Raw genomic sequence first — 25,392 nt, 5'->3', positions numbered from 1 at the left:
GAATGGTGAACAATTTTTTAGATTTTCCTCATGTTCTGTATTTGTATTTGCATTTTAAGGCCAATTACATCTGAATAAAAAAACATGAACCAGACCTGGATTTTTGCCCATAACTCATTACTCTTTCTGGATCATAGACAATATTTATATCAATTAATTCCCATCTCATTTACTGTTCTCGGAATACTGCACATTTTAAACCACATTTTTCACCACCTTCCCTCCCTTTCATGGTATTGGCTAGGAAACTGCCATGTTCTACCAATGTCCAGTGTTTCTTTTTCTATTAACCATTATGTTATGTTTTGCGATTACTATACCATGTGTTAAAGGGCAGGGCACTTAAAACTGAGATGTGGAGGAATTTCTTCACTCCGAGGGTGGCGAATCTTTGGAATTCTTTACCCAGAGGGCTGTAGAAGCTGATCATTGAGCATGTTCAAGACAGAATTCAATAGATTTTCTGGATATTAATAACATCAAGGGATACGGGGATAGTGCACGATAGTGGGCTCTTTGGACTGGAAGTCCTACTCCTGATCCTCTGTTCCTATGTTTTGTCTCCAAGGAAAAAATGTTTTTGAACAGTGATAATTCATACAATCAACTTTTTCTGATCTTTCACAGTGAGCACCTTTCCTGTTCCTTCACCTTCTTTCTGCATGGAGAGAGCAATGTCTGCACAAGTGTTGAAATTGCCCAACACCAACCTGTGTACCTTGTCAACGAAGAGCACATCAACATGGCACTCTTGTCAGCCACACCTTTCCAAGGTTAATTATTGAAATATTTTTTATAACCACTTAAGTCAATCTGAAGTACTGTTTGTTGCTGACTGTATTTTATAGAAACTTCCACTTTATTGTCAACCATTGTTGATTTTTTATTGGAATGATATAGAAACTTAAACTGATAACTCAGCAGTTGCGTGTTTAATATTTTTCAAATGTCAAATCTTACTCGTTGGAAGCATGCTTATTTCCCCCTTTTTAAAATTCAAAGCGACTAAAGTTAGGTAGAGTAGAAAACTTGTGAAATTTTAATAAGATAGATACATTTATATTGCATTTAATTTAGAAAGATTTTCCTGAGCGCTTCAAAGTCTTTGTTTAAAGTAGAACACCAAGTCTAGAGATGATTGGAAGGATGGCAAAAAAACTTGTAAAACTGGTAGGTTTAAGGAGGGCCAGAAGGAAGAGCAGGCAGTGGAACATTTTAAGGAGGAAATGTTAGAGCTTGAAGCTGAGGGAAAGTTCACCAATAGGTTAACTTTGAACTGTCGAGAGACCAGGAACCAATGTTACAGGATAGGATGCAGCAATAGTTTTCCATAAGCTCATGGTGTAAGTTGGCCAGGAGATGACTGAGGTGGCACAAGATTGGATGAATGCTTCCGAAATGTTGCTGAAGGAGTAATAGGTAGTCTTTGCAACGGAGCAAATATGCGTTTGGAGGCTTATTCAGGGTCGGATAGGTTGTTGAGGTTGTGAACCGTCGTACTCTGCCTGAGATATAGGCTGACAAGGATATGAGTTAAAGACATTTGTGTTTTAAAGGGTAAATGAAAATTAGTCATGTGTAATGTTGCATCTGTGGTGTGCTGGAAAGACACATGTACTTGGCATTAGCGCTGAATCCAGATTTAATGCAGGTAACCGCATGAAACCAATTCAGTGCTAGTTTTGGAAATCTGACTTTTTGGAATGCCTCCTAACGTGCACAATTGCATATCCAAATCTATCCATGTCAATTTTATTTGAAATTTTAAAATCTACATCACTCTTTTGGGCCATTTTTAGCATTAGTTCATGATTCTTAGAAATGATTTGCTATGTTAGGCATCAACAACAAAGCAATTATTGTACACCTGAAAGAAAATTCAAAATATAATCTATTTGTTTGCAGTTATCATTAGTCCATTTGGACTGAATGGCACGCTTACTGGCCAGACATACAAGATGTCTGATCCAGCTACAAGGAAATTAATTGAAGAGTGGCAATACTTCTATCCCATGGTATTGAAGAAGAAAGAAACAAAAGAGGAAGAAGAGATGGATTGTGATGATGACTTCCCTGTAGCAGTTGAGGTTATTGTAGGTGAGTGTGAAGTAGTGTTTCTAAAGCAGTGGTGTTAAAAAATAATTAACCATATGTGTAATTAAGAGATTGTGTAACATCATTATCGCCATTTATTTGAGTGGTGTTCTAAGTTATAGGCATTATTGACCTACAACCATTTTTAGTTTTTAATCAGCATATTTTTATATACAAAAGAAAATTCTGATTTAAAAAAAAAAAAACATTTTTTTATTGGTATTTTTCAGTTTTTACAGAGTAACAGCTCAAGCTGTGATGCACCTACTAATTACATATAAAGTTGCTTCTTATTTACAGAGATTTTTACATGTGTTCCTTTGTCTGCCCCCTCTCTTCCCCCTTGTTGGTAGTCTAGTTTCTCTCCCCCCCCCCGTTCTGACTTCTGCCCTGGGTGTCACATACTATGCTCCGCTCCTTTCTGTTGCGGTTTTTAGTTGTTGTCCCTGCGTTGGGGGGGAGGGGAGGGGGGGGGGAACCCTTGCCCCCTTCCTTTTCTCCCCTTACATTCTGTGACTCTCTTGGGTTCCCTACTCTCCTCCTCCCCCTTCCCCCTCTACTCTTACTCTGTGTGTGCTTTTACTTGTTTTCTTCCATTCCTCCTCCCTCTTCCTAGTCGCTATTGGCCTTGAACAGGTTTTGGAACAGGCTTATGAATGGACCCCACGCTTTGTGGAAGCCCTTGTCCGACCCTCGGATGGTGTATTTAATCTTCTCCAGGTGGAGAAATTCTGACAGGTCTGCCAGCCAGTCTACAGCTGTGGGTGGAGCTGCTGATCACCAGCTGAGCAGGTTTCTCCAGCATGCGATTAAGGACGCAAAAGCCAGGGCGTCGGCCCTCTTCCCCATATGTAGTTCTGGCTGGTCCGATACCCGAAGACTGCCACTCTCGACACGGCTCCACCCTCGCCCTCACAACCTTGGACTTGCCTTGAAGTAGGCTCCAGAACCCAACGAGTGTGGGTCAGGCCTAGAACATGTGGACGTGGTTGGCCAGGCCTCCCTGGTGCCATTCACATTTATCCCCCACCTGTTCATTCGGGTTCTGGTTAGGTGAGTGGTTTAAAGTACCACTTTAAACTGCATGTGGCTTAGCCTAGCTCGGATGGAGGTGGACTTGGCCCTACTCAGTGCTTTGCTCCAGAGTCCCCAACCCACTTCTGCCCCCAGTTTGTCGTTCCATTTTCATCTGGCTTCGTCCAGTGATATTCTTGCCCAATCCAGTAAATGTCCATAGATGTTCCCAAGCCCCCACCCCCCTTACTCTCCGTGTTTATTAGTTCCTCAAGTAGTGTGTCTCTCGGGGCCCTGGGGTACCTTGCTGTCTCCTTGTAGAGAAAGTACCTGATGTCCTGTCGGGTAGTTCCAGGTCTTCCGTCAGGATAAAATTGGGAACATGATTTTGCCTTGTAGTGATTACACAAATCTTGCATCTGCTTATGAATGTTGGGAAACCAAATAGATTCACCAGTAAGTGGTGGTTAAATTCACAGATGAAAATGCATTTTTGAGTATCGTTCTGTATTTAATCAGTCATTGTTAGAATGATTGACTTGTTTGATCTGATGAAATCTTTTCTTTGTCGCTTCTGTATTCGCAAACAGCTTCTGCTTGTGTCCATAGTTGTCACTGTTTTTAAGCATGATGTATGGAGGTGGTACTTGAAAACATGTTAGTGAAGGTGATAAAACCTCCAATACCGTGCATTTTGCCGCGCTTATGACTTGGACTGGAAAAATTACCAATTGTTCTCGCTGGTATTATATAATGTACAGTACCACTCAGCTGTAATACCCAGTCTTTGGACATACTTCACCCATAAAAGGGCAGCATGTGGCACAGTAGTTAGCACTGCAACTTACGGCGCGGAGGACCGAGGTGCGAATCCCGGCCCTGGGTCACTGTCCGTGTGAAGTTTGCACATTCTCCCAGTGTCTGCATGGGTTTCACCCCCATAACCCAAAGATGTGCAGGTTAGGTAAATTGGCCAGGCTAAATTGCTCCTTAATTGGAAAACAAAATAATTGGGTACTCTAAATTTTAAAAAAAAATACTTCATACATGATAAATAAGAATATCACTTGCAGGTAGATCAAATATTTATGGAACTGGGCTTATATTTGGATAATTGTTTCAAAATTTGAAATAATCAGCTAATGTATAAAATCTTTAATCTGATGCGGCTGATTTATTTTGAGAACTGGTAGTATCTTACCTTTTGGAAAGAAGACACGGTAGCACAAGTGAATAGCACTGTGGCTTCACAGCGCCAGGGTCCCAGGTTTGATTCCCCGCTGGGTCACTGTCTGTGCGGAGTCTGCACGTTCTCCCCGTGTCTGCGTGGATTTGCTCCGGATTCCTCCCACAGTCCAAAGACTTGCAGGTTAGGTGGATTGGCCATGATAAATTGTCCTTAGTGACCAAAAAGGTTAGGAGGGGTTATTGGGTTATGGGGATAGGGTGGAAGTGAGGGCTTAAGTGGATCAGTGCAGACTCGATGGGCCGAATGGCCTCCTTCTGCACTGTATGTTCTATGTTCTAAGAGGAGGACATAAAAAAAAATAAAAAAAATAAACTTGATATATTGGACAGGCGAGATGAAGTTTTGTTGTGACCTCCTCGTGATTCGTTTTAGTGCTTCCGTGGGTTTTGAAAACATTGTTTTTGCATTTCTCTAGGTGGAGTAAGAATGGTATACCCGTCAGCTTTTGTGTTGATTCCTCAGGGAGATATCCCTGTAATTTCAAATGCTGCTAATGCAGGAGGCCATACAAATCCAACACAAGGACCAGGAAGTGTGAAAGACACCTTAAGTTGTGGATTGCCACTCACACCACCCACTTCACCTGAGCAGACCATAATAGGTATGTTTACCACAAGTTGTTAATGGAGGTTTATGATGTATCTAACTTTTATGATCTGTTCTGACCATTTTTAATTTGTAATACAATTACTGATAAAATTTAACATTAACTATTGGATCAATAGATACATGTATTTTAAATATCTGTTGAGTTCTAGCATCAGGCTACCTAAAAAGTCTTGCTTCCAATTTCACTGGTTACCTTTAGTGACGAATACTGTTTTTTAAGATGCCTACCTGGAATGCTACTAAATGTGTTTTCATTTATTTTATCATTTTTCCACTGCTCTCTTTACAATTTTTTATTCCATTCATATATGTACTATTTTTTCCCGATGGTATTGCCTGTTATCCTGCCCATTATATTATATTTTGAATGTCTGAACATATTCAATCTATAATTTATTTCTCCATTTGAACCATGTTTACTGCAATTATAGGCCTTGCTCCAATACTTAATTTTGTATTGGTGCACATGCACCTGGAATGTGTTTTAATTGTATGCTGGTCTAGAGAAACCATTCATTGCTGAGCTTGTTCTCCTTTGGACTAAAACTTGTGGGAAGGGAAGGGAAGTATCTTTGGGCTATGTGGTGCAAAAGTTTCAACATATGCAGAACCCTGAGAGCAGACAATTCTTTCTTGCAAGCAGTTTGAAATGGTAAACTTAACCTTGAACAGTATTATAGCATTTGCATTGATGTGCCGAGAATCTAAATCATCATAATGGCTTTGTGTTTTCCTGTTGATAGCACCAATTAGTCTGGGATTTGGGAGGAGCAACCGATAGTTATCATGATACTGTTTGTCCGTTAAAGATTCAATTTCAAAGCTGCTGGGTATATTTTTGTCAACCAAGCCATCAGATACCCACAAAGACAACATGTGAATGTAGCTATTGACTGACCTATGTTAGACAGTTGAGGTTTGCACCAGTTGAGGCAGGCAGTCCAAGTGAAGTAAAATTTGACTTTATGATACTGACTGCCCTAAATATCTGTTAGTAAAGGTACCACCTCATGCAGCACTAAAGAGTACAGAGCAGCAAGTATCCCAGTTTTATTTTATGACCCTTGCCTCAACTGAGGCATTTTCACTTGTTAACATTAAAAAAACACAACGTGAATAGAGCAGTTTAGGTCCACTGTAAGAGCAATCAAGAAGTGTAATGCTTGATGAACTGCGGTAAGACCAACTTTTTTTACAGTGGGATATATGCGAATATACTTAACACTGTTATGAGTTGAAGAGCTGAGCTTCCGTCAAAAGTATCCAGATTCTTGGCTGAATGTGGCCTGTTTCCCAATTTCGCCTTTGCTCTTTACTGAAAGAAAAAAAAATCATAAAATGAGCAAGAGTAGACCATTCGACCCTTCGAGCCAACCCCACCATTCAATATGATCGTGGCTGATTCTTGATCTCAAACCATATTCCCGCTTTCTCCCCTTGATACCATTAAAATCTGAAGAAATATCCGAGGACATTTATCTGATCCCTTCCACTCCTTGCCCAGAGCCACTGGCAACTACTATTAATGAAAAGCACACATCTCTGGAAAACCAGCTGACAGAAACGACTGACAAACCAATATCATAGACCATATTGCATCATTTTATGTCTGGCTAGGGCATCAGTTAATAGGTTCCTGTGAATAAAATAGATTTTTTTTGTTGTCTTGCATCTATGTCACTAATTTAACGTCATAAGATTTAAGCAATTAACTGGTCATTGCCAGTTCTATGCAAATACAATTCCCTTTTACTTGAAATTCCAGCTATCTGCTGTACTGTCACCTGGAGTGTACCATATTGAACCTCACATACTGCACCCAAGACCTGCCTTACTCCTCCAAGTTGGACAGCCTAAACTTTTAAGGGATGGAATAGCTTTGCTGGCAACAGGAAGCATGCACCAATCACTGTACTAGACCTCAGATTGCTATTTGTGGGAGAGGGAAGAGCAAGAGAGATGGAAATGATGAAGAGAGAAAACTAGGGCAGCACGGTAACACAGTGGGTAGCAGTGTTGCTTCACAGCGCCAGGGCCCTGGGTTCGATTCCAGGCTTGGGTCATTCCACGGAGTCTGCATGATCTCCCTGTGTATGCGTGGGTTTCCTCCGGGTGCTCCGGTTTCCTCCCACAAGTCCCAAAAGAAGTGCTGTTAAGTGAATTGGACATTCTGAATTTTCCATCTTTGTACCTGCACAGGTGCCGGAATGCGGTGACTCGGGGCATTTCATAGTAACTTCATTGCAGTGTTAATGTAACACTACTTGTGACGATAAAGATTATTATTATTAGTTGAGTGAGCAAAATGGCAAAACAGATGGATGTCGACGAAGAAGTGAAATAAAATAAAAGGACAGAGCGGAATCGAAAAGAGATGGGCGAAGGTGTGAAGGAAGAGAGATGGACTTTAATGTCAAGGAGTTGGAGGACAGGATGAAAAGGAGATGATTCAGATGGAAGTGAAGGAAATTACATATGCTATGACTTAACAAAGTGGAAGATAGGTTGGAAGTTTCACATCCTCTTCAATTATGATTCTGATTTTACTGTCCAGATTTACCCATAGTGTAGGGCATTGATCTAACCCACTGCTCTAAAAAGGTTGGGCACTTCATCACACTTTGTACTTTTGGAAGGATCAGAAGAACTTGATTTTGGCAAGAAGGTTGGGGTATGGAGGACAATTTAAATGAATACAAGGTATTCCTAAGTCAACATTAACTGCTCATTTGTTGGGGGTAGGAGGATGTCCTCCAGCTTCATTCTCATAATATGGCATTGATGGCTATGGGGATTGGTTGTTGACAGTCCCAAAATAGCTCTTATCAGTGTCATGTGAGAGTACCTTTAAGAAATGGGTGTTTATAAATGGGTGTGCATATAAATATGTAAACCCAATGTGCTTCTGTTGAAAGGTGTTTTAAGTCTTATGGATGTTAAAATGAAAGCTTATAGATGACTTCGTGTTGTATTCCTTGGAGGTTGTATTTGAATTAGTGGTTGCTAAGATGTTCACTATGTTTTAAAAAGGTTAACGTGAGTTCATAGAATAAATATTGTTTTGCTTTAAAAAATACTTTTCCATTTCTGCTGAACTATACCTGTAGAGTGGGCCGTGTGCTCCCCATACCACAACCTATTAAAAATTGTGGGTCAGGTAAACTCCATGATACACTTTGGAGTACTCTAAACCCTGGCCCATAACATCAGATTCATAAATTGCATTCAGTGTCAGATTCCATAAGACCATAAGAATTAAGATCAGGAGTAGGCCATTCAGCCTTTTGAGCCGACTCTGCCATTTAATAAGATCATAGCTGATCTAACACTCAGTAAGTTCTGTCTCATCTCTGTAACCCTTAATTTAACCCTGATTTTATGAACCTATCAATGTCAGCCTTGAAAATGTTCAAGGACTCTGCCTCCACAGCTTCCTGGGGTAAAGAATTCCAAAGGTTCACCACTCTTTGAGAGAAGACATTGTTTCGCAAAGCTGTCTTAAGTGGGCATCCCCTTATTCTGCAACTATGCCCCCTTGGTTCTACACACTCTGATGCATGGAAACCCCTTCCAGCCCTGTCTAACCCCTCAAAGAATTTTGTACGTTTTAATCATCTCCTTGAGTCCATCTCTTCTCTCTGACAAAACTATCACTACTTGTCTTTCTCTGTCTGCCAGCAGTCTTTGACATGGTTGCCCATGCTGGCCTCTTCCACAATCTCCTCCATTCTCATCCAGCTGGATAGGACTTCACTTGCCTGGTACTATTCTTAGCTATCCAGTGATGGCAGACAATCATCTGCAATGGTTTCCTTTCCTGCTCCCACATCATTATTGCTGGTATCCTTGAAGGATCTATCCTTGGAACTCATCCCTCCCTGTTTATCATTGCTGCCCCTCAGCAACATTACCCAAAGACATGTCAATTTCCAAATGTAGGTTGATGATGTCTCTCAAATGTCACTTGAGGTGGCAGTCTGCCTATTCGACATCGTCATGGGTAAGCAGGAATTTTCTCCAATTAAATATTGTTAAGACTGAAACCATTCATTATCTTCACTTTCCTTCCCTGACTGCATCCCTTATGAGCAGTTCTGTGAGACTGAACCAGACAGTTTTGGCCAAGTTGAGCTTCCACAGAGGTGCCATCACTGAGATTGCCAATTCACACTTTGCATATCATGGCCTGACTCCACTGCTGTCTCACCTAGCCAGCTGAAACTCTTATCCATGCTTTTGTTATTTCTGGACTTGACTTTTCCAACACTCCTGGGCTCTCACTTTCTATCCGTCATGAATTTACAGACAGCAGAGTTTAGATGACCTTGTCTTAATTCATCAACTTTGTTAATCTACATTGGCTCCCGATCAAGGAAAGCTTTCATTTTAAAATTGTCACCCTCTTTTTCAGATTGCTCCATGGTCTCCTCAATCCCCATCTCTGTAACCTAATTTCGTACAACCTCAACCCTTCAGTATATCTGCATTGCTCCAATTCTGATTTCTAAAGCACTCCTCAATTTAATTGTTCCACCATTGGTGGCCACGCCTTCAGTTGCCAAGGCCCTAATCTCTGGAATTTCTCCCAAAACCTATCTGCCTCTCTTTCTCTCTTTTCACCTTTCAGCTAATCCTTAAAAAAACATACCTCTTGACTCGGCTTTTGATCATCTGTCCGAATATCACCCAATGTGACTTAGTGCCAAATTGGTTTTATAATGTTTTGTGAAGCATTTCATGACGTTTTACTATGTGAAAGGCACTATATAAGTACAAGTTTTAAGTTTGAGCTGATTTTAAATGTTTTCATGTTAGATTTTGAAACAACCCACCATGAGTACAGTGACACAAATATGTTCAAGCCATTAAATTTGTTCAGACTTCTAATAGCTGATCTGCATGAATTATCATCCGGAATCATGACCTGAAAAGGTGGGAGAAGCAAATTTGTTTGTAACTTTCAAAATAGAATTGGATATGTACTTCAATAGGAGGGCTATTTCAACCTGAGCGGACCGAGATGGCCTTGATTTGATGTTTCATGTGATCTGAAAGATGACATCTCCAGTCGGCATTGCTGAGGGTGTGCCAACCTATATGTGCTCAAGGCTGTGGAGCCAAGTTTGTGGAGTTGGGCTTGGGCCAACTTTCTGCTTCAGGCTGGAGTACTGCTACTATGCTCACTTTTCAATGTATGCAACTGCATCCACTAACTCTTAATATACTGAGTAATGAGGTGCCAATTCCTACCTTGTTAAATCAATAGATGTCATCGAAATGTAAAAACAATCTGCAACTTAGCAAAGGTTTCTCTGGAGAAAATTACCTGTTGTATACTATAATTAACTATTTGAACATCTGGAAATCAATTGAGAAGCTGCATCCTGCATCTGTTAAAACTATAATCCTCACATTTGATTTTTAAGTCATCTTTGTCTACAGGAATAGTTCCAGAAGACTGGAGGATAGCAAATGTTGTCCCCATGTTCAAGAAGGGAAGTAGAGACAACCCCGGTAGCTATAGAGCAGTGAGCCTTACTTCTGTTGTGGGCAAAATCTTGGAAAGGTTTATAAGAGATTGGATGTATAATCATCTGGAAAGGAATAATTTGATTAGAGATAGTCAACACAGTTTTGTGAAGGATAGGGCGTGCCTCACAAACCTTATTGAGTTCTTTGAGAAGGTGACCAAACAGGTAGATGAGGGTAAAGCAGTTGATGTGGTGTATATGGATTTCAGTAAAGCATTTGATAAGGTTCCCCACAGTAGGCTACTGCAGAAAATACAGAGGCATGGGATTCAGGGTGATTTAGCAGTTTGGATCAAAAATTGGCTAGCTGGAAGAAGACAAAGGTGGTGGTTAATGGGAAATGTTCAAACTGGAGTCCAGTTACTAGTGGTGGACCACAAGCATCTGTTTTGGGGCCAGTGCTTTTTGTCATTTTTATAAATGACCTGGAGGAGGGCGTAGAAGGATGGGTGACTAAATCTGCAGATGACACTAAAGTCGGTGGAGTTGTGGATAGTGCGGAAGGATGTTACAAGTTACAGAGGGACATAGATAAGCTGTAGCGCTGGGCTGAGAGGTGGCAAATGGAGTTTAATGCAGAAAAGTGTGAGGTGATTCATTTTGGAAGGAATAACAGGAAGACAGAGTACTGGGCTAATGGTAAGATTCTTGGCAGTGTGGATGAGCAGAGAGATCTCGGTGTCTATGTACATAGATCCCCGAAAGTTGCTACACAAGTTGAGAGGGTTGTTAAGAAGGCGTACGGTGTGTTGGCTTTTATTGGTAGAGGGATTGAGTTTAGGAGCCATGAGGTTATGTTGCAGCTATACAACACTCTGGTGCGGCCGCATTTGGAGTATTGCGTGCAATTCTGGTCGCCGCATTATAGGAAGGATGTGGAAGCATTGGAAATGGTGCAAAGGAGATTTACCAGAATGTTGCCTGGTATGGAGGGAAGTTCTTATGAGGAAAGGCTGAGGGACTTGAGGCTGTTTTCGTTAGAGAGAAGGTTAAGAGGTGACTTAATTGAGGCATACAAGACGATCAGAGGATTGGATAGGGTGGACAGTGAGAGCCTTTTTACTCGGATGGTGATGTCGAGCACGAGGGGACATAGCTTTAAATTGAGGGGAGATAGATATAAGACAGATGTCAGAGGTAGGTTCTTTACTCAGAGAGGAGTAAGGACGTGGAATGCCCTGCTTGCAACAGTAGTGGACTCGCCAACACGAAGGGCATTCAAATGGTCATTGGATAGACATATGGACGATAAGGGAATAGTGTATATGGGCCTTCGAGTGGTTTCACAGTCGGCGCAACATTGAAGGCCGAAAGGCCTGTACTGCGCTGTAATGTTCTATGATCTGCTGGTATTTCTGGTACTGTGCATAAAGGATCAGTCTGAATTCAATCCTAGACATCGTTGGCAAATTATTGATCTCCCATACACTTTGGGCATGTCCACAGTGTGGAGTTTGCACTTCCCGTGTCTGCGTGGGTTCCCTCCAGGTGCTCTGGTTTCCTCCCCCAGTCCAAAGATGTGCAGGTTGGGTGGATTGACCATGCCAAATCGTCCCTCAGCATCCAGGGGTTAAAGGGTTATAGGAATAGGGTGGGGAAGTGGGCTTGGTGGAGTACTCTTTTTCAGAGGGTCGGTGCAGACTCGATTGGCCAAGTGGCCTCTTTCTACACTGTAGGGATTCTATGATTCAAACTGAGAAACCAAGTTGCCATTTGTCCTATTTCTAAATACAAATGCATCTTATTTTTCCCTTCCATTCTCCTGCCTTTTTTTTTTAACTATTGAATAGATTCTCTCTCCAGTCAAGACCGTGGCATTTGTAACACATTGAAACAAAATTTATTCTGCTACATTTACTCCTTCACTTTTTCTGTTTCCTTCCATTCTGACCTGGTAGCTGAAAGAGGATGGAACTTGTTTCCTATGAACTGATTTCTATGGTACTTTTGAGCCTCAAGTAGAAGAACCAATTGTTTTGTAAACGCCACTCGTCTGAAAGCAGGCTATTGAATTTGGGGATTTACTTGAAAGTAGCTTTTCTATAAAAATGTGTTGGCTTGCATGTTATCTGTACAAAGAGTTTACATCTGGAAATGCTTGATGGATGCGAATGCCCATCTGTTTCTATCATAGCATTTATTCATCTATCCAAGTAACGTGTTTGCAAATTGGGAACACCTTTTAGCCAAGTACATTGAACCGTCAGAAACATTTAGGTCAGTGACAAGATTTTAATATTAATTTATTTGATCCCCATGCCCGGAAAGTTCTTTATATCCTGACTCAAAAAAGGAGTGCCATTGCTGTTTTGCATTTTCTTTCTTGTTTCGTTTTTTCTTCACCATTTTGAGCTGTTCCTTTGGTATATGGTAGCAAACTGTGTATCATGCAATTGTATTACCATACAATAATATAATAATAACTAGGTGTAGTTGAATGTGACTGCATTGGTGTTGAGGTGTGAAATACATCCAGCCATATTTTAATCTGAAACTCTGATAATTTACATTTCAGTTCCATGTATATCTTTGGTTTCGTTTGCAACATTCAAAATGTAAACTGTTTTGAACATGTTACATTGTGCACAATTTATAGCAATGATTTTGTTCAAAATTGAGTAAAAGTGTATTTAACAAATAATGGTGGCACTTCAAGTCCAATATGAATTTCAAACCATTCTGTAACTTGTTAAATTGTTTCAGGCTTCAAACCTATCCAACAATAAAACTGATATAACATTTGGATCTATACGTACCGTATTTATTAAAATGTTTATTGTTTTTAAAAAAAATACTTCTACTAAACCACAAACATCTTTGGATATTCATGTGGATTATTTACTGTGCCGATGACTACGCGTGCCAAATATGGCCTTACGGTATTAGGATACAGGCATTGTAGAAAATAGCCACAGGAGCTGTTCACAGAATGTTCTTTTTTAAGTTTATAATGGTTAAGTTTCCTGATGCAGCTTTTTTATTTCCACTTTTAATGTAACTACTTATTTATAGATTTTGTTTTATTCTTTAGCCGCATTTCGAAAAATATCTATTAAACAGCTTGTCCTCAACCTTGAAAAAACAAATTCCCCATTGGACACGCGGCTTTAATTAGCTTTTTCTTTTATAAAAAAAAAAGAATATCTTGGATGTATACAATGTATTAGTTTTAAAAAAAATTTGTACTGTAATGTTTATAGTGGAACAAAAAGTACGAAAAATGGCAGTGACTTGTATGAACCTTCGGATTTTTGGCTGACTGTGCCAAGCTTGGTCAATCTAATTCTGCATGTTTAGCTCCCCCTAATGATCCTATTTGGCAATAACAATTTATTTTTATTCTTTTTTTTGTGTCTAATTTAGGTAGATGATGTTTGACTTGCCTTTTCTTTCTTTCTTCACCTAAAGTACATTCTTGGTATTTGCTCATAGGAAGAATGGTATTTAATTTTACCATTAAACTTACAAGTGGGGTCATGTTCCATAAATGTGATAATTGTATCAATGCAAAACTGCATTTAGTCAGCAATTAAATGTTATGACATCATAAAAAAAGGCTTGTACAGGATAGCAAGATGTGCTTCCTTTTTTGTTTTGTCCCAAAACACAAGGAAATTTTAAATTTGTGTTCATAGCACAGTTCTATAGATTGAATCGTAACACCTTTTGTAGTGTTGTGGAATTGCTTCCTCTTTTATGTTCCTGACTAATTCACTGATAAATGTTGTATTTCGGAAAAATTGAAATCCCACGTCAGGTAATTTATCAAAGCAGACTTTTGATGGGACATAGTGTTTTTTTAAAAGCTGGAATTAATTTTCTCTATGTCCGTGCTGAGGAATCCTTTTATTGATATCAAGCTTCCTCCCATTAGGTATGTTATTACTAAATGCAGACAGAAGCAATCTCTATTCAGCTTCAGCAATCTGATCGGCTGCTGAGAAAAATTGTGAATATCTCCATTTGTCACCTGAAACTTTGACACTCCCTGACTAAGTAGTTCGATGCATTGCCATCCTTTTTGGTATGGCACCATGGCCTCTAGGAACTAAATTAAGACTAATCAAACTCCTTTCCAGAACACACAACAGATTGGGAATACTTATGGCATTATTCTGATTTGATTCAAAATGTAGAGTGAAAGGTTATTTTTGTTAAATGATGGATGCCTAGTTTCTCTTGTTGGGGGGTGGGGGTTGCTAGAAATGCCCACTCCAAAATCATTTAGTTGTGCATTCATGATTCACTTCATTCATTATGAAGCAAACACATCGCTCTAAACGTTAACAATCAGCGCAAGGAAAGTTCTCGAGGACACTAAAGTTCTGAAGGCCGACTTGTTGAATAGAATGCTCATTCAGGTTATCCAAAATTAATCAAGTGGTTAAAGCTCTTAAGTGTACCACTCATTCATGGAAAATTAGCCTGCCATGTAATTCAATCTATGAAGAAATTCAGTGCAACACTTGAACTTTACAAGTGTTGTTTAGGCAGAACTAAAGTTCTCTTTAGAAAGAAAGAAACCTCTCCCAAATTGTAATAATGGATTATTACAAGCGCAGTATACATTTTTTGATGAACACTTTTTTTTTTTCATGACTGAAATTATTTTTGCATAAAAACAATAGATAACCCCTTTCTTAATTTCTGAATGCAAACTCCAGGCTATTGAATCGTATGGTTATTCTAAATTATCTATTTTTATGGACTGCTCTTTATTTTCAGAATGCTTAACCACCATGAATATCATTGTAACTGACCGTTGCACAGTTAGTGGTTAAATAATTTATAAAATGGTGTGATATGTTGTGACGCAGACTAATATACATTGGCCAAACTGGTCAAAATATGAAATAGACACTGCACCAGCGTTGCTTTTCATTTTTCTGTTTTGGTTTCAAAATACTTGCCCATTTTTTCTACCAATTGTTATGCTGTAGTATTTCTGGCAGTAGGTGAAGATCCAGATTTTCCAGTTATAACGATGCTGGTGAAACTGTCAAAGGTTCACTGTCATTACTCTGTGAAATTGACAGTAACTTCTACTAAAAGCACATGTGCAATTAAACATGGAAATCCAGAAGTTGCTCTGAGCGATTGCTCTTTTGCAGGATGCACCATTGAAATCCATGCAGGTGGAAATATATTAGAAGTCACTGATTTGGCATGAAGTTCCACTATTAGTCTCAGTGTAAAACCCTTTGGGGGGAAAAAACTTGCATATTGTTGAATGAAGTTTAACTGGGTTTTCAATGGGTACTAAGTCATCATTACTGCTGACCATCCTCTATGGCCCCGAAAACCCAATTGTCCTCCATTTCCATTATTAAAATGTGATAATTTTTCAGTATATATTGTGAAGTTTAAAGTAATTTTCTACCTTAAACCCACATATGTCTGAATCTTTCACTTTTTGTAAAATGATATGAATGATAAAAGCGGCTCATAATTTCCTGGTTTGCTGTCTGCGCTTGGCTGCTCTATCTGATCGCTACTAGTGGATACCAGTGACTGTGATAGCTGGTGGCAGAATTAAATTCATTTTGTGGAAGGTGAAACTCATACCATAAAGATCTGTACATGCCAAGTAAGCTGCCCACATTTCTAGGTCAGTGGCAAACACTGTCACTTGCCTCTGTCAGCAAAATTTGGGATATTTTTTTTTGAGGTTCTAAGCAAAGTTGATTATCGGCAGAATTTATCAGAATATAATCCTCTATAAAAATTCTAGTTCAAGAGAATATTGTTGTTATCATTTGAACTTGAGAGGCAATTGTTCAAAGTGTATGACGACACTAAGTAAGAAAGAGAAGTACATTCTACCTTCATATTCTGGACACACATTTTATATACAATGTAAACAAGGTGGTCCAGTACTAAATGGTCCAGTAAAAAGTTGCAGGCGATAATCTTTAATAACAAACAGAGGTCTTTCATTGTCTTTTTGCATGAGCATGATTTATTGAAAAGCCAGAGATCTAATGCTCTTTCCAACTACCACATTGACTATCAAGAAAATTGATTTTCCAATTTCTGACCCCTGCTTCTCTGCAATATGTAATTTGTTTGCTGCCATGGTGAGTGACTGTTTATTTTAGGGGATGGTAAATGTTGAACATGTAAAATTATCACAATTTAATTACCCAGATAGCTGAAGTATTTTGTTGTGAGTGTATCTATCTCCAGAACTATGTTACGACTGCTACCGTTAACCAGCATGGCTGACTCAAATTCCTGATATTTGTGACAGTATGTTGGGAGAAATGAAAAATTTTATTCCATTAAAGAAGCTGCATGTCCATGTCCTTGGGTTTAAGAAGTTTCTTGATTGAAAATTTGCTGAGTGTTGAAAGCAAAATATATTTTAACAGCAATCGGAGAAGGTCAACAAATTCTACTACTTGTTTATTTTTAGATTTATTTGTTTCCATTCAGGGAAATATTTATTTATCTCGTGTTGGGCTGTGACATGTTTTATGGTTGAGCCGATATAAGATAACTGCTAAAGATTATCTGAAGTCAATCTCCGGGATTGCATTTTGGATGTTGTCACTATACATTATTTTTCTGAATGCAGGTGATGGGATTGCACAGACTGTCATCAGTCATGTGAGTGGACAAGAAGGAGTTGTAAATGCATCAAGCCCAAAACATTCTGGTAAAATTCCTCAGAAAATAACCAACCAGATGGTTCAGAAAGTCTGGAAAGAATGCAATTTGAACAAAACGCAACTGAAGTAAGTATGATGTGACAGAATGGTAGAATGTTAGTTGTACTCACAATCCCACTGGTAGGTGGAATTTTCTCTGTATCTGCACTCAGATACTTGTGCAATCAGGATGCACATCAAATAGGTGACTTAAAAGATTGTTGAATTTAGTGTTATTGAGTTGAATGCCTAATACAACACGATTGCCTATTTTACGATCATCCATCAATCACTCAATTTGAATGCATTTCCACACACAAATTGCCTTATGCACAAGTTTCCTGTAGTCACTCTTGCCCCAAGTCAGTCTCCAAATTCACCAGCCATTCCTGTTGGTGACCCCTGCCATGTTTGGGAGGGGGGGGGCGGGTGAACATTGGGGAAACACGCTGCTTGAGGTCCTGCAGCCGGCCAGTGGTGGGCAGTTACTGCAAAACATGGCATGTCGGATGCGTTGAGTGGAGGGGGTACAGGTGGCACATATTTGGTAACTCTTAAGTTTTTGCGCTGCTGACCTGCATTTAACCAACTTGGGCTTGGGCAAGTAGAGTCTGCCCTTTTATCAAGACTGTATATTAGACAAATAGAAACTACCTGTGCACCTACATCAATGGGTTTGGCAGCTCTTGGGCTTGATGGTGTGGTTCTGTGCTTTGCAGATATTTGGCCGACTAAAAAGGAGGTTGTTTTCATCTGGCCGATCTTTGGTGAATTCTTTGTTAATTCTTTATAATTTGCTTCACATTTTTTTTTTTTGTTTCTTAGGTGAAATCTTGGGTTTTGATAAAATCCCAAATTTGACAAACTGGTTTAAATCGGTCATACATCTTTTCAAATAATATCAGTCATTCCAAATATGGCTTCAGAGTATTCTAAAGATAAGAATTCAGATATGGAAACTGAATTTCTTTCCAAATTTACTTGTGACTGATTCATTGTAACAACTGATTAATTGTGCACAGGAAGGCAGGAATTCAGGGAGTTAGGATGGAAACTTAGATCTAGGACAAACAAAGTTATTATCTCTGGGTTGTTACCTGTGCCACATGATAGCGAGACGAGGAATAGGGAGAGAGAGGAGTTGAACACGTGGCTACAGGGATGGTGCAGGAGGGAGGGTTTCAGATTTCTGGATAATTGGGGCTCATTCTGGGGTCGATGAGGCCTCTACAAACGGGATGGTCTACACCTGGACCAGAGGGGTACCAATATCCTGGGAGGGAAATTTGCCAATGCTCTTCGGGAGGGTTTAAACTAGTTCAACAGGGGCTTTGGGAACCTGAATTGTAGCTCCAGTATACAGGAGGTTGAGAGTAGTGAGGTCATGAGTAAGGTTTCAAAGTTGCAGGAGTGTACCGGCAGGCAGGAAGTTGGTTTAAAGCGTGTCTTCTTCAATGCCAGGAGCATCCGCAATAAGGTGGGGGAACTTGCGACATGGGTTGGTAACTGGGACTTCGATGTTGTGGCCATTTCAGAGACATGGATAAAGCAGGGACAGGAATGGTTGTTGCAGGTGCCGGGGTTTAGATATTTCAGTAAGCTCAGGGAAGGTAGTAAAAGAGGGGATGGGGTGGCATTGTTAGTCAAGGACAGTATTACAGTGGCAGAAAGGACGTTTGATGAGGACTCGTCTACTGAGGTAGTATGAGCTGAGGTTAGAAACAGGAAAGGAGAGGTCACCCTGTTAGGGGTTTTCTATAGGCCTCCGAAAAGTTACAGAGATGTAGAGGAAAGTTTTGCAAAGATGATTCTGGATAGGAGCGAAAGCAACAGGGTAGTTGTTATGGGGGACTTTAACTTTCCAAATATTGACTGGAAACACTGTAGTTCGAGTACTTTAGATGGGCCCGTTTTTGTCCAATGTGTGCAGGAGGGTTTCCTGACGCAGTATGTAGATAGGCCAACGAGAGGTGAGGCCATATTGGATCTGGTACTGGGTGATGAACCAGGACAGGTGTTAGATTTGGAGGTAGGTGAGCACTTTGGTGATAGTGACCACAATTTGATTAAGTTTACTGTAGTGATGGAAAGGGATAGGTATATACCGCAGTGCAAGAGTTATATCTGGGGGAAAGGCAATTATCATGCGATGAGGCAAGACTTGGGATGCATCGGATGGAGAGGAAAACTGCAGGGGATGGGCACAATGGAAATGTGGAGCTTGTTCAAGGAACAAGTACTGTTCAAGGAACAAGTGGAGCTTGTTCAAGGAACAGCTACTGCGTGTCCTTGATAAGTATGTACCTGTCAGGCAGGGAGGAAGTGGTCAAGCAAGGGAACCATGGGTTACTCATCACCAGGCAGACAATCACCAGGCAGGAATGTTCCCTTCCAGTCGGGGAACACTTCAGCAGTCAAGGGCATTCAGCCTCTGTTCTCCGGGCAACCGTTCTCCAAGGCAGCCTTCAGGACGCACAACAACGCAGAATCGCCAAGCAGAAGCTTATAGCCAAGTTCCGCACACGCGTGCGGCCTCAACCGGGACCTGGGATTCATGTCGCATTACATTCATCCCCCACCGTCTGGCCTGCGAAATCCTTCCAACTGTCCTGGCTTGACACAATTCACACTTCTTTAACCTGGGGTTACCCCATCTCTGGATCTGTAAAGATTTAATCACCTGCTAATGCTCGCATTCCAAGCATTGTCTGGCATCTTTGAATCTGTCTATATATATATATATATATATATATATATATATATATATTTATATATGTTTCTGGAGCATACCTCTTCATTCACCTGAGGAAGGAGCAGCGCTCCGAAAGCTAGTGACATCGAAACACTTGTCAAGAGGAAGAAGGAGGCTTATGTAAAGATGAGACATGAAGGTTCAGTTCGGGCGCTCGAGTTACAAGTTAGCTAGGAAGGACCTAAAGAGAGAGCTAAGAAGAGCCAGGAGGGGACATGAGATGTCTTTGGCAGGCAGGAATCAAGGATAACCCTAAAGCTTTCTATAGATATATCAGGAATAAACGAATGACTAGAGTAAGAGTAGGGGCAGTCAAGAACAGCACGGTAGCCTTGTGGATAGCACAATTGCTTCACAGCTCCAGGGTCCCAGGTTCGATTCCAGCTTGGGTCACTGTCTGTGCGGAGTCTGCACATCCTCCCCGTGTGTGCGTGGGTTTCCTCCGGTTTCCTCCCACAGTCCAAAGATGTGCTGGTTAGGTGGATTGGCCATGATAAATTGCCCTTAGTGTCCAAAATTGCCCTTAGTGTTGGGTGGGGTTACTGGGTTATGGGGATAGGGTGGCGGTGTTGACCTTGGGTAGGATGCTCTTTCCAAGAGCCGGTGCAGACTTGATTGGCCGAATGGCCTCCTTCTGCACTGTAAATTCTATGATAATCTATGAAACAGTAGTGGGAAGTTGTGCTTGGAGTCCGAGGAGATAGGAGAGGTGCTAAATTGATATTTTTCGTCAGTATTCGCACAGGAAAAAGACAATGTTGTCGAGGAGAATACTGAGATTTAGGCTACTTGACTAGAAGGGCTTGAGGTTCATGAGGAGGTGTTAGCAATTCTGGAAAGTGTGCAAATAGATAAATCCCCTAGGCCGGATGGGATTTATCCTAGGATTCTCTGGGAAGCTAGGGAGGAGATTGCTGAGCCTTTGGCTTTGATCTTTAAGTCATCTTTGTCTACAGGAATAGTGCCAGAAGACTGGAGCAAATGTTGTCCCCTTGTTCAAGAAGGGGAGTAGAGACAACCCAGGTAACTATAGACCAGTGAGCCTTACATCTGTTGTGGGCAAACTCTTGAAAAGGTTTATAAGAGATAGGATGTATAATCATCTGGAAAGGAATAATTTGGTTAGAGATAGTCAAGACAGTTTTGTGAAGGGCAGGTCGTGCTTCACAAACCTTATTGAGTTCTTTGAGAAGGTGACCAAGCAGGTGGATGAGGGTAAAGCAGTTGATGTGGTGTATATGGATTTCAGTAAAGCGTTTGCCAGATGGTAGGCCACTGCAGAAAATACGGAGGCATGGGATTCAGGATGATTTAGCAGTTTGGATCAGAAATTGGCTAACTGGAAGAAGGTGGTGGTTGATGGGAAATGTTCAGACTGGAGTCCAGTTACTAGTGGTGTACCAGTGGGGCCAGTGCTGTTTGTCATTTTTATAAATGACCTGGAGTAGGGCGTAGAAGGATGGGTGAGTAAATTTGCAGATGACCCTAAAGTCGGTGGAGTTGTGGACAGTGCGGAAGGATGTTACAAGTTACAGAGGGACATAGATAAGCTGCAGCGCTGGGCTGAGAGGTGGCAAATGGAGTTTAATGCAGAAAAGTGTGAGGTGATTCATTTTGGAAGGAATAGCATGAAGACCGAGTACTGGGCTAATGGAAGGAATAACAGGAAGACTGAGTACTGGTAAGATTCTTGGGAGTGTGGATGAGCAGAGAGATATACGGCGTCCATGTACATAGATCCCTAAAAGTTGCCACCCAGGTTGAGAAGGTTGTTAAGAAGGCGACCGGTGTGTTAGCTTTTATTGGTCGTGGGATTGAGTTTCGGAGCCATGAGGTCATAGCAGCTGTACAAAACTCTGGTGCGGCCGCATTTGGAGTATTGCGTGCAATTCTGGTCGCCGCATTATAGGAAGGATGTGGAAGCATTGGAAAGGGTGCAGAGGAGATTTACCAGAATGTTGCCTGGTATGGAGGGAAGATCTTGTGAGGAAAGGCTGAGGAACTTGAGGCTGTTTTCATTAGAGAAGAAGGTTAAGAGGTGACTTAATTGAGGCCTACAAGATGATCAGAGGATTGGATAGGGTGGACAGTGAGAGCCTTTTTCCTCGGATGGTGATGTCTAGCACGAGGGGGCACAGCTTTAAATTGAGGGGAGATAGATATAGGACGGATGTCAGTGGTAGGTTCTTTACTCAGAGAGTAGTAAGGGCGTGGAATGGCCTGCCTGCAACCGTAATGGACACGCCAACACTAAGGGCATTCAAATTGTCATTGGATAGACATGTGGACAATAAGGGAATAGTGTAGATGGGCTTTAGAGTGGTTTCACAAGTCGGCGCAACATCGAGGGCCGAAGGGCCTGTACTGCGCTGTAATGTTCTATGATTGTTTCCCATTTTGCTCTGGAGTTTTGTCCTTCCGTTCAGCTTCTCTGAATCTATATTTATAATACCCGTCTTCTCACTTTTAACCAGTTCAGGACTTGCTTTCTCCTGAACAGCCTCTTCAATAAACACTAAAGCAAAGTACTTGTTAAGTACCCCTGTAAATATTGATTTATTTTCCACTAACTTGCTGTTCTGGTCTCTCAGGGGACCCACCTCACAATTAGAACATAGGAACAGGTAGGCTATTCAGTGCGTTATGCCAGTTCAGCCATTCAGTGAGATTGTGACTGATGTGCTTCCTATGCCCAAAGTCCCTTGATGCCATTGGCTAACTAAAATCTATTAATTTTAGCTTTAAAATTAAAAACTGATTTAGCATCAATTGCCATTTGTAGAAAGTAGTGTTCCGAACCCCTACCATCCTTTACCTTGTATTTCATTCCTGAAAGGTCTGGCTCAATTTTTCTTGCTGCTTCTTACCCTTAGACTTCCCGATGTGTGTGTTGTGGTGGATTTAAGATTGAGTCTGCAGGCCTTGGAGGTTCAACCAAAATGTACAGCTTTATTACAAAGATGTTAGCACTACAGGCTACGGCGCCAGACTGTCTGTTTCCCCGCACAAACGGGAGATGATATCACGCAATCTTAAAGTGCCCCAGTTCAGCCACAAGGTTGCTTGTGAGGAAACATTAAAAATACTATGAATACGCAACATTTCCTCCCCCTTTAAATCAAAGATCCCTGACACAATGAACAGTATGACATTAACAATCAATTAGAGACCAGAACAGTTGATCAACAAGTCAACAGGTTCAATGTTCCGGCGGTCGTCATTCTCTGTTGTTGGCAAACCTCGGAGTCTGCTTTTTAGTATTTGCTGCAATCTCTGGTGTCTTGCTTGGTGTGAGTGTAATCAGTGATTATCTAACCGGAGTTGACGGAATGATCTGAGGTTGTATCTGTGTTTGATTTGCAATTGACGTGCTGCCTTCGCCAACTGGTTTGGTTAGTGTCAGATTGTCGGGGAAGTCCAAGTCGTCTCTTCGCACAGCTGGATTTAGACTTGGTCGGTTCTGCCTCTGATGGACTGTTTTTGTTGCCAAAAGCTGAACGGCATGCCTTCTCTGACTTACATTGTCTTGGGTTTGTACAGTGTAGGAGATCGGTCATATCTGTGCTAAGATGGTGGCAGGAATCCAGTTTTCACTTGTATAGTTTTATGCTAGACATTCTTGACCCTGGTGAAAAATGACACTTTATACCTTGTTCTCCTGCCATGTGACCTGATCTTGCTGCTTTTGCTCGACAATTTCTTGTGATGATTGGTTTTAGCAAAATGATTGCAATGCATAGTTGATGTTTACCCATTAGCAACACCAGAGAAACTTGGTTGTTGAGTGCGCAGTATTCCTGTATGTGATCAGGAATTTACTCAAATGTTTAGCCAATGAACCTTCGTTCTCTGGTTAATTTTAATGAATGTTTCATTGTCTGTAGAAAACATTCTGCCAGCCCATTTGTGGCACGGTGATCAGGAGCAGAAAGGATGCATTGAATTCCATTCTCCTTCAAGTAGTTTATGAACTCTTGAGATAAGAACTGTGGTCCATTATCGCTCACCAGTTCAGGATAACCAAAACTGCTGAAGACTATGCCGATGCATTGACTTCATGATGGCAACTTCAGGCCATTTTGAGTGAACATTGACTAGAATGGGAAGCATGCCCCCTTCCAATGGCCCCCTGCCAGGCCTCTTCTGGCCATTCCCACGGGCGCAACCAGCTAATGGTGGCAGGTTCTGCACTTTTGCACAAGACAAGCACATTCCCACCTCTGCAATTTTGGCATCTATCACTGGCCACCAAAATTAACTCTTGGCTATTGCCCTCATTTTTGCAATACCACAGTGGCCTTTGTGTATTGGTTTAATGCATGTTTTCTTAATAATGGTGGGCTGATGACACTCATTCCCCAGAGGAAACAACATGCCTGTCCAGATAACCCAAGTCTCTGATGCAATATGGCTTTAACTCTGGGTTTGCTCCTGAAGTCTCGCCTCGAAGCACATGTTCAAAACCTCTGACTAGTGGATCACTTCTGCTATGCTGCTTCACCTGTCCTGCGGATACTTGCTTGAAGTAGAGTTTCCAAGCTGTTTAGCAACAAACTATTTGTAAGGGTGGTCAGGAGAGCCCACCTGTGTTCCCGTGAAGGTTTGACTGACAATACTTGATTGGGTTTGTGTGTGCTGATATGCCCACCTCTGCATTCTGCTCGTTGCCAGTGATGGAGTCCCAGCATGAGGTCCAAAAATCATTCTTGGTGGATGATGGTCTGTCAATAAAGTGAATTTCCTCCCACACAGGAATTGGTAGAACCGTTTTATTCCAAAAATGATTCCTATGGCTTCTTTATCTGCGCGTAATTGCTTTCGGCTTTATTCAAGATCCTCAATGCAAAGGCTATCAGTTTCTCTTAACCTCTGGGCACCATGTAGGAACCCACCGGCCAACCCCATTAGATGATGCATCACATGCCAGTTAAAAGGGTAAATTTAGATCAAAATGTGTCAGGACTTCTGACTTGAGTAGTGCCTTTTTGGCTTGCATGAATGCACACTCATTGATTGCCCCCATCCATTTCCACTTTTTATTTTGACACAGCAAGTTGTGCTAGGGTTTTAGAATAGTTGCCATATTAGAGACACCTTTTATAATAATTTAGTAAGCCGAAGAAAGACTGACGGTTGACATTTTCAGGTCTGGGTACCTATCGAAGGCGACTTTCGAAGGCGACTTAAGCAGTCCCTTGGTGTCGATAACATGACCCAGATATTCAATTGAAGGTTGAGAAAATTCACAATTGACTTTTCGGGCTCTTAATCCATAATATTCTAATCTTTGGAGTGTAGCATCTAGGTTGCCGAGATGTCCTTCCTCATTCTTTCAGGTAGCCAAGATGTATTCCAGGTAACACTGGACTCCATCTAATCTGCTTAAGATTTGGTCCACAGCTCGTTGGAACAACACTGCCGCTGAAGTGATAGCAAATGGTAATCTTTTGATTCAAAAGAAAACCCTTCAGGCGTGTCATAATCATCAATAAC

The 25,392-nt window shown here is 41.1% G+C and overlaps 1 protein-coding gene across 1 annotated transcript in view; it reads left to right on the top strand.

The window, feature by feature from the left end:
* LOC140408846 (mediator of RNA polymerase II transcription subunit 13-like) overlaps positions 1-25,392 on the top strand; it is a 325,611-nt gene that overhangs the window by 220,353 nt on the left and 79,866 nt on the right. Inside the window, exons 5-8 of the mRNA XM_072496607.1 lie at positions 628-773; positions 1,906-2,097; positions 4,773-4,958; positions 17,075-17,234. Coding sequence (XP_072352708.1) covers positions 628-773; positions 1,906-2,097; positions 4,773-4,958; positions 17,075-17,234 — 684 coding nt within the window. The remainder of the gene's footprint in view (positions 1-627; positions 774-1,905; positions 2,098-4,772; positions 4,959-17,074; positions 17,235-25,392) is intronic.

This window comes from Scyliorhinus torazame, chromosome 1, assembly GCF_047496885.1.
Source record: "Scyliorhinus torazame isolate Kashiwa2021f chromosome 1, sScyTor2.1, whole genome shotgun sequence".
NCBI classification, from domain to species: Eukaryota; Metazoa; Chordata; class Chondrichthyes; order Carcharhiniformes; family Scyliorhinidae; genus Scyliorhinus; species Scyliorhinus torazame.
Note: the sequence above shows the minus strand (reverse complement) of the source record. Positions and strands in the feature narration are given on the sequence as shown.